Here is a 13,294-nt window from a genome sequence, read left to right as displayed (position 1 = left end):
GCAGCAGTGGAGATGGAGGAGAGCAGTACAATGATGAGTGTCTGCAGGCAGCAGTGGAGATGGAGGAGAGCAGTACAATGATGAGTGTCTGCAGGCAGCAGTGGAGATGGAGGAGAGCAGTACAATGATGAGTGTCTGCAGGCAGCAGTGGAGATGGAGGAGAGCAGTACAATGATGAGTGTCTGCAGGCAGCAGTGGAGATGGAGGAGAGCAGTACAATGATGAGTGTCTGCAGGCAGCAGTGGAGATGGAGGAGAGCAGTACAATGATGAATGTCTGCAGGCAGCAGTGGAGATGGAGGAGAGCAGTACAATGATGAGTGTCTGCAGGCAGCAGTGGAGATGGAGGAGAGCAGTACAATGATGAGTGTCTGCAGGCAGCAGTGGAGATGGAGGAGAGCAGTACAATGATGAATGTCTGCAGGCAGCAGTGTAGATGGAGGAGAGCAGTACAATGATGAGTGTCTGCAGGCAGCAGTGGAGATGGAGGAGAGCAGTACAATGATGAGTGTCTGCAGGCAGCAGTGGAGATGGAGGAGAGCGGTACAATGATGAATGTCTGCAGGCAGCAGTGTAGATGGAGGAGAGCAGTACAATGATGAATGTCTGCAGGCAGCAGTGGAGATGGAGGAGAGCAGTACAATGATGAGTGTCTGCAGGCAGCAGTGGAGATGGAGGAGAGCAGTACAATGATGAGTGTCTGCAGGCAGCAGTGAAGATGGAGGAGAGCAGTACAATGATGAGTGTCTGCAGGCAGCAGTGGAGATGGAGGAGAGCAGTACAATGATGAGTGTCTGCAGGCAGCAGTGGAGATGGAGGAGAGCAGTACAATGATGAGTGTCTGCAGGCAGCAGTGGAGATGGAGGAGAGCGGTACAATGATGAGTGTCTGCAGGCAGCAGTGGAGATGGAGGAGAGCAGTACAATGATGAGTGTCTGCAGGCAGCAGTGGAGATGGAGGAGAGCAGTACAATGATGAGTGTCTGCAGGCAGCAGTGGAGATGGAGGAGAGCAGTACAATGATGAATGTCTGCAGGCAGCAGTGTAGATGGAGGAGAGCAGTACAATGATGAGTGTCTGCAGGCAGCAGTGGAGATGGAGGAGAGCAGTACAATGATGAGTGTCTGCAGGCAGCAGTGGAGATGGAGGAGAGCAGTACAATGATGAATGTCTGCAGGCAGCAGTGGAGATGGAGGAGAGCAGTACAATGATGAGTGTCTGCAGGCAGCAGTGGAGATGGAGGAGAGCAGTACAATGATGAATGTCTGCAGGCAGCAGTGGAGATGGAGGAGAGCAGTACAATGTTGAGTGTCTGAAGTCAGCAGTGGAGATGGAGGAGAGCGGTACAATGATGAATGTCTGCAGGCAGCAGTGGAGATGGAGGAGAGCGGTACAATGATGAGTGTCTGCAGGCAGCAGTGGAGATGGAGGAGAGCAGTACAATGATGAATGTCTGCAGGCAGCAGTGGAGATGGAGGAGAGCAGTACAATGATGAGTGTCTGCAGGCAGCAGTGTAGATGGAGGAGAGCAGTACAATGATGAGTGTCTGCAGGCAGCAGTGGAGATGGAGGAGAGCAGTACAATGATGAGTGTCTGCAGGCAGCAGTGGAGATGGAGGAGAGCAGTACAATGATGAGTGTCTGCAGGCAGCAGTGGAGATGGAGGAGAGCAGTACAATGATGAGTGTCTGCAGGCAGCAGTGGAGATGGAGGAGAGCAGTACAATGATGAGTGTCTGCAGGCAGCAGTGGAGATGGAGGAGAGCAGTACAATGATGAATGTCTGCAGGCAGCAGTGGAGATGGAGGAGAGCAGTACAATGATGAATGTCTGCAGGCAGCAGTGTAGATGGAGGAGAGCAGTACAATGATGAGTGTCTGCAGGCAGCAGTGAAGATGGAGGAGAGCAGTACAATGATGAATGTCTGCAGGCAGCAGTGGAGATGGAGGAGAGCAGTACAATGATGAGTGTCTGCAGGCAGCAGTGGAGATGGAGGAGAGCAGTACAATGATGAGTGTCTGCAGGCAGCAGTGAAGTTGTTAGAAGGTCCTTGCTTTTTTGGGGCTTAATTTTAGCAAATGGAATTGGAGATTTAATCAGGATTAATGGCGTCCTTAATACTGAGAAGCACAGGCAGATCCTTATCCATCATGCAGCACCCTCAGGGAGACGTCTGATTGACTCCAAATGTATTCTGCGGCAAGACAACAACCCCCAAAATCCAGGCAATGTCAGCCTTGTGAAGAACAAGGGGTCCTGGAAATGATAATTTCGTCCCCACAGAGCCCTGATCTCAACATCACCCAGTCTGTCTGGGATCACATGAAATCACGTCAGAGGGAGAATAAACTCGGGAGGTATGTATATATTATTCAGTCACAGGTACCTCCTGTTATAAAACGTAGCCTTTAATGTTTTATACGTATAAAATAACAAACTCCCACAAAAAACAACACACAGAAAGAAAAAGAAAAGAAAAACGACGCGGCATGAGTGGATATGCACTTTGTATGCTCTGAGGAAATGTTCCTGGTACTCTCCAGAGTGCTTGAGGAGACCGTGATATAGGCAGGGGGGTCGCTTCTTGGTTTAGGCCTGTCCCTAAATATGACCCTATACTGCGTGGTCCCTGCCTAAAAAACAGAATGGCCGCGTCGTTTTTCTTTTCTTTTTCTTTCTGTGTGTTGTTTTTTGTGGGAGTTTGTTATTTTATACGTATAAAACATTAAAGGCTACGTTTTATAACAGGAGGTACCCTGGGATTACATGAAGAAATAGAAGGATCTGTACAAGAATATAACTCCTATAATACTGCCTCCTATGTACAAGAATATACTACTATAATACTGCTCCTATGTACAAGAATATAACTACTATAATACTGCCTCCTATGTTCAAGAATATAACTACTATAATACTGCTCCTATGTACAAGAATATAACTACTAGAATACTGCTCCTATGTACAAGAATATAACTCCTATAATACTGCTCCTATGTACAAGAATATAACTCCTACAATAATATAACTACTATAATACTGCCTCCCATGTACAAGAATATAACTACTATAATACTGCCTCCTATGTACAAGAATATAACTACTATAATACTGCCTCCTATGTACAAGAATATAACTACTATAATGCTGCTCCTATGTACAAGAATATAACTACTATAATACTGCTCCTATGTACAAGAATATAACTCCTACAATAATATAACTACTATAATACTGCCTCCTATGTGCAATAATATAACTACTATAATACTGGTCCTGTGTACAAGAATATAACTACTATAATATGGCCTCCTATATACAGGGATATAACTACTATAATACTGCTCCTATGTACAAGAATATAACTACTATAATACTGCTCCTATGTACAAGAATATAACTACTATAATACTGCCTCCTATGTACAGGAATATAACTACTATAATACTGCTCCTATGTACAGGAATATATCTACTATAATACTGCTCCTATGTACAAGAATATATACTACTATAATACTGCTCCTATGTACAAGAATATAACTACTATAATACTGCTCCTATGTACAAGAATATAACTACTATAATACTGCTCCTATGTACAAGAATATAACTACTATAATACTGCCTCCTATGTACAGGAATATAACTACTATAATACTGCTCCTATGTACAGGAATATATCTACTATAATACTGCTCCTATGTACAAGAATATAACTACTATAATACTGCTCCTATGTACAAGAATATAACTACTATAATACTGCTCCTATGTACAAGAATATAACTACTATAATACTGCTCCTATGTACAAGAATATAACTACTATAATACTGCCTCCTATGTACAAGAATATAACTACTATAATACTGCTCCTATGTAGTTATATTCTTGTACATAGGAGGCAGTATTATAGTAGTTATATTCTTGTACATAGGAGCAGTATTATAGTAGTTATATTCTTGTACATAGGAGCAGTATTATAGTAGTTATATTCTTGTATATAGGAGGCCATATTATAGTAGTTATATTCTTGTACACAGGACCAGTATTATAGTAGTTATATTATTGCACATAGGAGGCAGTATTATAGTAGTTATATTATTGTAGGAGTTATATTCTTGTACATAGGAGCAGTATTATAGTAGTTATATTCTTGTACATAGGAGCAGTATTATAGTAGTTATATTCTTGTACACAGGACCAGTATTATAGTAGTTATATTCTTGCACATAGGGGCAGTATTATAGTAGTTATATTATTGTAGGAGTTATATTCTTGTACATAGGAGCAGTATTATAGTAGTAATATTCTTGTACACGGGAGGCAGTATTATAGTAGTTATATTCCTGTACATAGGAGGCAGTATTATAGTAGTTATATTCTTGTACATAGGAGCAGTATTATAGTCGTTATATTTTTGTACATAGGAGCAGTATTATAGTAGTTATATTCTTGTACACAGGAGGCAGCATTATAGTAGTTATATTCTTGTACATAGGGGCAGTATTATAGTAGTTATATTCTTGTACATAGGAGCAGTATTATAGTAGTTATATTCTTGTACATAGGAGCAGTATTATAGTAGTTATATTCTTGTACATAGAAGGCAGTATTATAGTAGTTATATCCTTGTACATAGGAGCAGTATTATAGTAGTTATATTCTTGTACATAGAAGCAGTATTATAGTAGTTATATTCTTGTACATAGGAGCAGTATTATAGTAGTTATATTCTTGTACATAGGAGCAGTATTATAGTAGTTATATTCTTGTACATAGGAGCAGTATTATAGTAGTTATAGTCTTGTACATAGGAGCAGTATTATAGTAGTTATATTCTTGTACATAGGAGGCAGTATTATAGTAGTTATATTCTTGTATATAGGAGGCAGTATTATAGTAGTTATATTCTTGTATATAGGAGCAGTATTATAGTAGTTATATTCTTGTACATAGGAGCAGTATTATAGCAGTTATATTCTTGTACATAGGAGCAGTATTATAGTAGTTATATTCCTGTACATAGAAGCAGTATTATAGTAGTTATATACTTGTACATAGGAGCAGTATTATAGCAGTTATATACTTGTACATAGGAGCAGTATTATAGCAGTTATATTCTTGTACATAGGAGCAGTATTATAGTAGTTATATTCTTGTACATAGGAGCAGTATTATAGTAGTTATATTCTTGTACATAGGAGCAGTATTATAGTAGTTATATTCTTGTACATAGGAGCAGTATTATAGTAGTTATATTCTTGTACATAGGAGGCAGTATTATAGTAGTTATATTCTTGTATATAGGGAGCAGTATTATAGTAGTTATATTCTTGTACATAGGAGCAGTATTATAGTAGTTATATTCTTGTACATAGGAGCAGTATTATAGTAGTTATATTCTTGTACATAGGAGCAGTATTATAGTAGTTATATTCTTGTACATAGGAGGCAGTATTATAGTAGTTATATTCTTGTACATAGGAGCAGTATTATAGTAGTTATATTCTTGTACATAGGAGGCAGTATTATAGTAGTTATATTCTTGTATATAGGGGGCAGTATTATAGTAGTTATATTCTTGTACATAGGAGGCAGTATTATAGTAGTTATATTCTTGTATATAGGGGGCAGTATTATAGTAGTTATATTCTTGTACATAGGAGCAGTATTATAGCAGTTATATTCTTGTACATAGGAGCAGTATTATAGTAGTTATATTCTTGTACATAGGAGCAGTATTATAGTAGTTATATTCTTGTACATAGGAGCAGTATTATAGTAGTTATATTCTTGTACATAGGGGGCAGTATTATAGTAGTTATATTCTTGTACATAGGAGCAGTATTATAGTAGTTATATTCTTGTACATAGGAGGCAGTATTATAGTAGTTATATTCTTGTACATAGGAGGCAGTATTATAGTAGTTATATTCTTGTACATATGAGCAGTATTATACTAGTTATATTCCTGTACATAGGAGCAGTATTATAGTAGTTATATTCTTGTACATAGGAGCAGTATTATAGTAGTTATATTCTTGTACATAGGAGCAGTATTATAGTAGTTATATTCTTGTACATAGGAGCAGTATTATAGTAGTTATATTCTTGTACATAGGAGCAGTATTATAGTAGTTATATTCTTGTACATAGGAGGCAGTATTATAGTAGTTATATTCTTGTACATAGGAGCAGTATTATAGTAGTTATATTCTTGTACATAGGAGGCAGTATTATAGTAGTTATATTCTTGTATATAGGGGGCAGTATTATAGTAGTTATATTCTTGTACATAGGAGGCAGTATTATAGTAGTTATATTCTTGTATATAGGGGGCAGTATTATAGTAGTTATATTCTTGTACATAGGAGCAGTATTATAGCAGTTATATTCTTGTACATAGGAGCAGTATTATAGTAGTTATATTCTTGTACATAGGAGGCAGTATTATAGTAGTTATATTCTTGTACATAGGAGGCAGTATTATAGTAGTTATATTCTTGTACATAGGAGCAGTATTATAGTAGTTATATTCTTGTACATAGGAGGCAGTATTATAGTAGTTATATTCTTGTACATAGGAGCAGTATTATAGTAGTTATATTCCTGTACATAGGAGCAGTATTATAGTAGTTATATTCTTGTACATAGTAGCAGTATTATAGTAGTTATATTCTTGTACATAGGGGGCAGTATTATAGTAGTTATATTCTTGTACATAGGAGGCAGTATTATAGTAGTTATATTATTGAATGTAGGACACAGTATTTTGTACTATTTAGTTATGATATAGAGAATTTTTGGAACACATTTTGGGTACGATCTTCACCATATGATCTGGAGATTATTTCTCAGTCAGTGTTTTTTTTCTCCTCCGTATCTGGTTTTCTCTTTGTTTTCTTCCCTGTCTCTTGTTTCTCACGCTCTGGAGGTATCATTGGCCCGTCTCACCCCCGGTTGTAGTTTCAGCGCTGGTTGTGGTTTTCCTCGCCTTTCTCTTGTTTGTGTAGTGATGTGAACAGTGCAGCCTTTTGGTCGGAGATAATTTTTATGCAGCATGATGTGGCTGTGATTTTCCGGGATCTGTCTTCTGTCTCTGACTTGTCAATGATCCCCCGAGGGGAACTTTCATTATGAATTTACAATCAGACGGAGTGAAATCTGAAGCAGCATCCATAGATGTATAAAACTGGTGCCGAGGGATCTTGGTGACTCAGATGACATAACATGGGCACGGTGACCGTCATGAGAACATCGTTGGTAACACACGGTCTGGAGATGAATCATTGTCTCTATAGGCAGAGGCTTTAGGTAAATATATTACAATGCATTCGTAAAAATCTTCAGACCCTTTCACTTTCTTACACATTTTGTTATGTTGCTCCTTGTGCTAAAATATAAAAGAAATTCCAGTTTTCCCGTCAACCTGCACTCAGTACCCTACCCCATAATGAGAAATGCCATATTGGGGTGTATAAACTATTATATATATATATATATATATATAAAAAAAATTTTTATTTTTTTTTATGTTTTATGGAAAAGCTAGAATTTCACATGGATATAAGTCTTCAGCCCCTTTCACATGGACATAAGTCTTCAGCCCCTTTCACATGGATAAAAGTCTTCAGCCCCTTTGCTGTGACACTTGACATTTATCTCTGGTTCCTCGCATTTCTCTGGATCATCTCTGAGACGTTCTACACCTTGATTGGAGTCACCTGTGGTAAATTCAGCTGATTGGAGATGATGTGGAAGGACACAGCCCTGTCTATAGAAGATCTCACAGCTGACGATGCATCAGAGCCAAAACCAAGCCACGAGGAGGAGAGAACTGCCTGTAGAGCTCAGAGACAGGATTTTGTGGAGGCTCAGATCTGGAGAAGGGGGCAGAGACATTTCTGCTGCACTGAGAGTTCCCAGGAGCACAGCGGCCTCCATAATTCTTATATGGAAGAAGTAAAGGGGCTGAAGACTTTTATGTACTGGGTAAAGGGGCCGAAGACTTATGTCCTGAGTAAAGGGGCTAAAGACTTATGTCCCGAGTAAATGGGCAGAAGACTTATGTCCTGAGTAAAGGGGCCGAAGACTTATGTCCCGAGTAAAGGGGCTAAAGACTTATGTCCCGAGTAAAGGGGCAGAAGACTTATGTCCTGAGTAATGGGGCCGAAGACTTATGTCCCGAGTAAAGGGGCCGAAGACTTATGTCCCGAGTAAAGGGGCCGAAGACTTATGTCCCGAGTAAAGGGGCCGAAGACTTATGTCCCGAGTAAAGGGGCCGAAGACTTATGTCCCGAGTAAAGGGGCCGAAGACTTATGTCCCGAGTAAAGGGGCCGAAGACTTATGTCCCGAGTAAAGGGGCTGAAGATTTATGTCCCGAGTAAAGGGGCCGAAGACTTATGTCCCGAGTAAAGGGGCTGAAGACTTATGTCCTGAGTAAAGGGGCTGAAGACTTATGTCCCGAGTAAAGGGGCCGAAGACTTATGTCCCGAGTAAAGGGGCTGAAGACTTATGTCCCGAGGGGCTGAAGACTTATGTCCCGAGGGGCTGAAGACTTATGTCCCGAGGGGCTGAAGACTTATGTCCCGAGTAAAGGGGCTGAATACTTATGTCCCGAGGGGCTGAAGACTTATGTCCTGAGTAAAGGGGCTGAAGACTTATGTCCCGAGTAAAGGGGCCGAAGACTTATGTCCCGAGTAAAGGGGCTGAAGACTTATGTCCCGAGGGGCTGAAGACTTATGTCCCGAGGGGCTGAAGACTTATGTCCATGTGAGATGTTAGTTTTTCCTTCTCATTAAATTAGTAAAGATTTCTCACCTTCTGTTATCACTTATAGGGCAAAGAGCGAGATAAAATGGTAGGAGAGTGAGAGGGTGTGAAGACTTTCTGAATACATTGTATCACTGTGGACAGAAGGGTTATTTTAGGGTCACGGCTGTCAGCCCCCACAATAGCATCTGATTGAGAGAAGAACCTTCTGTATTCGGGGGGGGGGGGGGGGGGGGTCCTTCCTCTTTGTTTTGTGATCTATGAACCCCTGTACTTTCCCCTTCTTTTAGATGGAACGTCCTGTTTGTCTTGATTCAACATCAGTTTTATTATAAAATTCCACAAGTGACATTACATGACCGGTTAAAGCTGCTGAACCATCGGAGCTGATGTTTCGTTTTATTTGATCGCCTAAATATGGCATTATGTCCTGGAAAGTGCGGAGTCTCCTCCAGAAATATCTCAGTGGGAATATTTTGCGGGTCCTCCCCACCGAGTTGCTGGGAAGCATTTTCTTGAGTGGGTGACGGGCCGTCCTTTTATGGAAGCGGACCCGAACCTGAAGCCGCGAAGGACAGCGAGCTATAGGGTGTAATGCCAGGAAGTCGCCGTACATATTAGGATGCATGCGGGGGAGGAGACGCCGCTCGGTCCCATGAAGTTGCTCTTTCTTCAGGGGTTAATGTCATGTTTTTAGCCAAACTTTCAGTAATTCAGTCCCAATGAGAAGAACCTCTTGATGTGGAGTCATTACGGCTCTTCTTCCATCATACACTTTCAGTTCTTTATGTAGCACCAGCAAATTCCACAGCACGGTACAGACTGTGCTCTGTCCCCAAGAGCTGGCAATCTAATTTCTCGGTTTCAAACACACACAAGGACCTATTTCATTGGGAGTCTGTTAACCTACCCGGAGTTTTTCAGGGTGAGAACACGGGGAGGACCTGCAGACCCCAGGTACACGGACCCCTGCACCCTAAGGCTGAGCCCCGTGCCGCCATATAATCCTTGGATGGAAATGGTTCTGCTCTGCGCTTGTATCACACGTTCATCAGGAATCGCTTCAGCGGGAAATTACTGGCATTCATTTCGTGAATCCGCTGATACCGTCCGGTTTGTGCAGCGTCACTCAGTGCGGACGCTGTGATTGCTCCATGAATGCGACCAAGTAAACTCACGGAGCACAAATCACCGCTTCATCATTTACGGCGTAGGACGAAGCTGAAGAAGTTCCCTTTTTTCATGTAACTTTTTATTTTTTTTATTTTTACTTTTTCCATCTGTCACTATTCATCTACAGGTTTATGGGGATGCTGTTACTTTGGTTATTATTTATGTTGTATTTCACCCTCTAACGTGTAGCGGATCTGCTTCCAGACTTCCGAGCCTCATCTTCATCATCCTCATCTCTGGTGTCATGTTCTCACTACTTTCTAATAAACTCTGATGTAACATGATGAGCAGGATCTTCTACAACGCTTCTTCTTCTAACTGCATGTGTGATGTCCTCCTATTGTAACCGGTGATGACATCATCGCCTTGTGATGCCACCTCTGATCCTGTGACATCCGGCGGCCATGTTTGGTTCCTTGTGTTTGGATGAGAAACACAAGCTTTCGCCTTATCTCTACTAATCTCATTATTCTTCATGTCTAATATGGAGCAGATCTTTGCTGCTTCTCAGGATTGGACAATCCTCCATTGCACGTCTTGACTCATGGCCGTCCCATGCCTGGCTGTATCCTTCCTTCTCTGTAGGATATAGTAAGTTCCCTTGTATCTTCTTCCCCTGGGAGGTCCATAAGGTCTATAATAATCCACTTTCCTTCCAGATGAAGGCACCATTAAGAAGAAGGCAGCACCGAAGAGTCTCCTTAAATCAGGTAGAGGGATTGTGCGCCCATCCTCCACACTGTGACTACTCCTTGGTACTACTTCCTCCCATCCTCATCCGTGATTCCATCCATATCTGCGACATTGTTCAGTTCTCGCCATGTTCATATTCAGCAGGAATGACGACGCACAATCCTGAGTCTGTCCCTTCTTTCATTTATGTGCAGCCTAACATGAACTCTGTACAGTGTATATGGGCCCCAAGCTGGCTCCTCAGATGGAACCCATTTTCTAGGCCACTTGTATATTGCACCAGGCGGACAGAAAACAAGGTGGCATAAGGCGGTGGCGTGGCAAAAAAATAAGAATAATAAAGTAACCTGTCCCTAACATCTCAAAAAAATTCTGTGTGCCAGGAAGTCAGACTACTGCATTATGGGTAATTTGATAATTAGGTCTTCTCTACTATGTCCCATTCGGGACCGACCTAATATCCATGAGGCCTGTCTTCTGAAATGTCATATTCTCAAAGCTAAGCCAATTCTCGTGAAGTCCAATGTTCATAAGGGGCGACGACTATTCATCATCAGATGAGCACTATTCATAAGGGATGACCACTATTTATCATCAGATGACCACTATTAATAAGGGATGACCACTATTCATCATCAGATGACCACTATTAATAAGGGATGACCACTATTTATCATCAGATGACCACTATTAATAAGGGATGACCACTATTTATCATCAGATGACCACTATTAATAAGGGATGACCACTATTCATCATCAGATGACCACTATTAATAAGGGATGACCACTATTAATAAGGGATGACCACTATTCATCATCAGATGACCACTATTAATAAGGGATGACCACTATTAATAAGGGATGACCACTATTCATCATCAGATGACCACTATTAATAAGGGATGACCACTATTAATAAGGGATGACCACTATTCATCATCAGATGACCATTATTGATAAAGAATAACCACTAGTCATGAAGAATGTCCATTATTCATGATGGATGACCACTAGACATGAGACCACTAATATACTTATGGAGTGACCGCTATTCATGAAGCCTGACGACTAATTATGTGAGATGACCACTATTAATAAGAAAAGACCACTATTTACTAAGGATGACCACTATTTGAGTGATGACCATCATTCATAAGAGGTGACTGATTACAATTCATGTTGGAAGACCACTATTAATAAAGGATGACCACTATTCATCATCAGAAGACCACTATTAATAAAGGAGGACTTCTGTTCTTCACTGATGACCACCCGTCATGAGGAACCACCAGTATTCCTGATGCATCACCTCTGGCCATGATTCATGTGGAATGACCACTATTCACAAGGCTGTGCTGAATATTGATGAGATCTGATCAATATTCATGAGTTAATGTGGGATATTGTTCATGAAGCCTTTCCTCTATACAGCCGACCAATGTTTGTGAGACTAGACCAGTAATTATGCCGTGTCCTCTCCGTGTTTCACTGATATACGTGGGGCCTGACGTATCTTCAGGAGGTCTAGACCAATATACATAAGGTCCGAGCATTATTATTCAGGCCTGGTGAATACTCTGTATTTCTGTGGACCTCAAGAGGCTAATGTGTTTGAGATGCTTCTCGCACAGTATGTTGTTCATAAGCAAACGGTAATAATCTGACAAACTCATATAAATCAGTTAGGGATCCAGAAGAAGCATTCATTTTGGACATTTTACTTTGTCCCTCTTCCTGCAGCTTCTCCACCCCAGATCCTTCAATTCCCAGAAGACAGGAAGGTCCAAGCCGGGGAGTCTGTGGAGCTGTTCTGCAAAGTTGCAGGGACGCAGCCGATCTCATGCATGTGGATGAAGTTCAGGAAGGAGGTAACTGCTCGTCTTCTTGTGTTTCATCACTGGATAAGCTAGACTAAAATGTAGGGTAAGTGCTGGGACCAGAGGAATTCCACCCAAGAGTCCTCAAAGAGCTTAACCTTGTGTCCAGTGTTGTAATATGGGAGAGGTTTTGAAATTGGGTACAGCCTGGTGTGATAATCTGCAGGACCATAAGTCCTGGGGAGAGATGGATGAGAACTAGGAGCTGCTGGGTGGACGGTGCACAATGCCAGTCAGCTGCTACCAAGGCCGACAGGAGAGACTGTGGAGGCAAGAACCTTATCTGCTACTTCTTTCTAGAATATGCAGAGTTTCAGGGCAGAAGGGAACAGTTAAAGGAAGTGTACAGAGAATATCTCTGTCTGGAGGGGATGATCTGCCACCCATCCATGGCAGAAGGGCCGTATCATTTACCCTTTATGAGAAGGCTTCTTCACTCTAAGGGCGGGTTTACACGCTCCATCGTATCAGCCGATTGTTGGGAAGGAAGCGCTCCTTCCCGAAAGTCGGCTGCTCGTTGGTGGAGGAGACACATTGATACGCAGTGATCTCCTCCATAGTATGGGGACCAGCAGTTACTATTGTGATTGCTCGTCCTCATACAGCTGCACTTTTTCTGGCAGGAGATGGCTGTTTATACGACATGATCCGCTGCCCAGAAGTGATAATTGGTGTGCCTGCATGAACAATAGGATCACTCCCATTTACACTGCCAGATTGTCAGGACCGAGCGTTACAGGGCAGTGGAGGCCGTGGAGCAGTCACCGCAGGATAT

General features: G+C 41.4%; 1 protein-coding gene across 10 annotated transcripts in view; it reads left to right on the top strand.

Moving 5' to 3' along the window:
* The window catches only part of MYLK (myosin light chain kinase), a 156,897-nt gene that overhangs the window by 118,053 nt on the left and 25,550 nt on the right, over nucleotides 1-13,294 (top strand). For 9 of the 10 annotated variants that reach the window (XR_005780541.1, XR_005780540.1, XR_005780538.1 and 6 more), the window contains 2 exons: nucleotides 10,607-10,657; nucleotides 12,383-12,510. Coding sequence is in view for 5 of the 10 variants with exons in the window: in XM_040440698.1 (XP_040296632.1) it covers nucleotides 10,607-10,657; nucleotides 12,383-12,510 (179 nt within the window). In the remaining 5 variants the exon portion in view is untranslated. The remainder of the gene's footprint in view (nucleotides 1-10,606; nucleotides 10,658-12,382; nucleotides 12,511-13,294) is intronic. The other variant, XM_040440697.1, reaches the window with a different exon arrangement.

This window comes from Bufo bufo, chromosome 7 (genome assembly GCF_905171765.1).
Source record: "Bufo bufo chromosome 7, aBufBuf1.1, whole genome shotgun sequence".
Lineage (NCBI taxonomy): Eukaryota > Metazoa > Chordata > Amphibia > Anura > Bufonidae > Bufo > Bufo bufo.
Note: the sequence above shows the minus strand (reverse complement) of the source record. Positions and strands in the feature narration are given on the sequence as shown.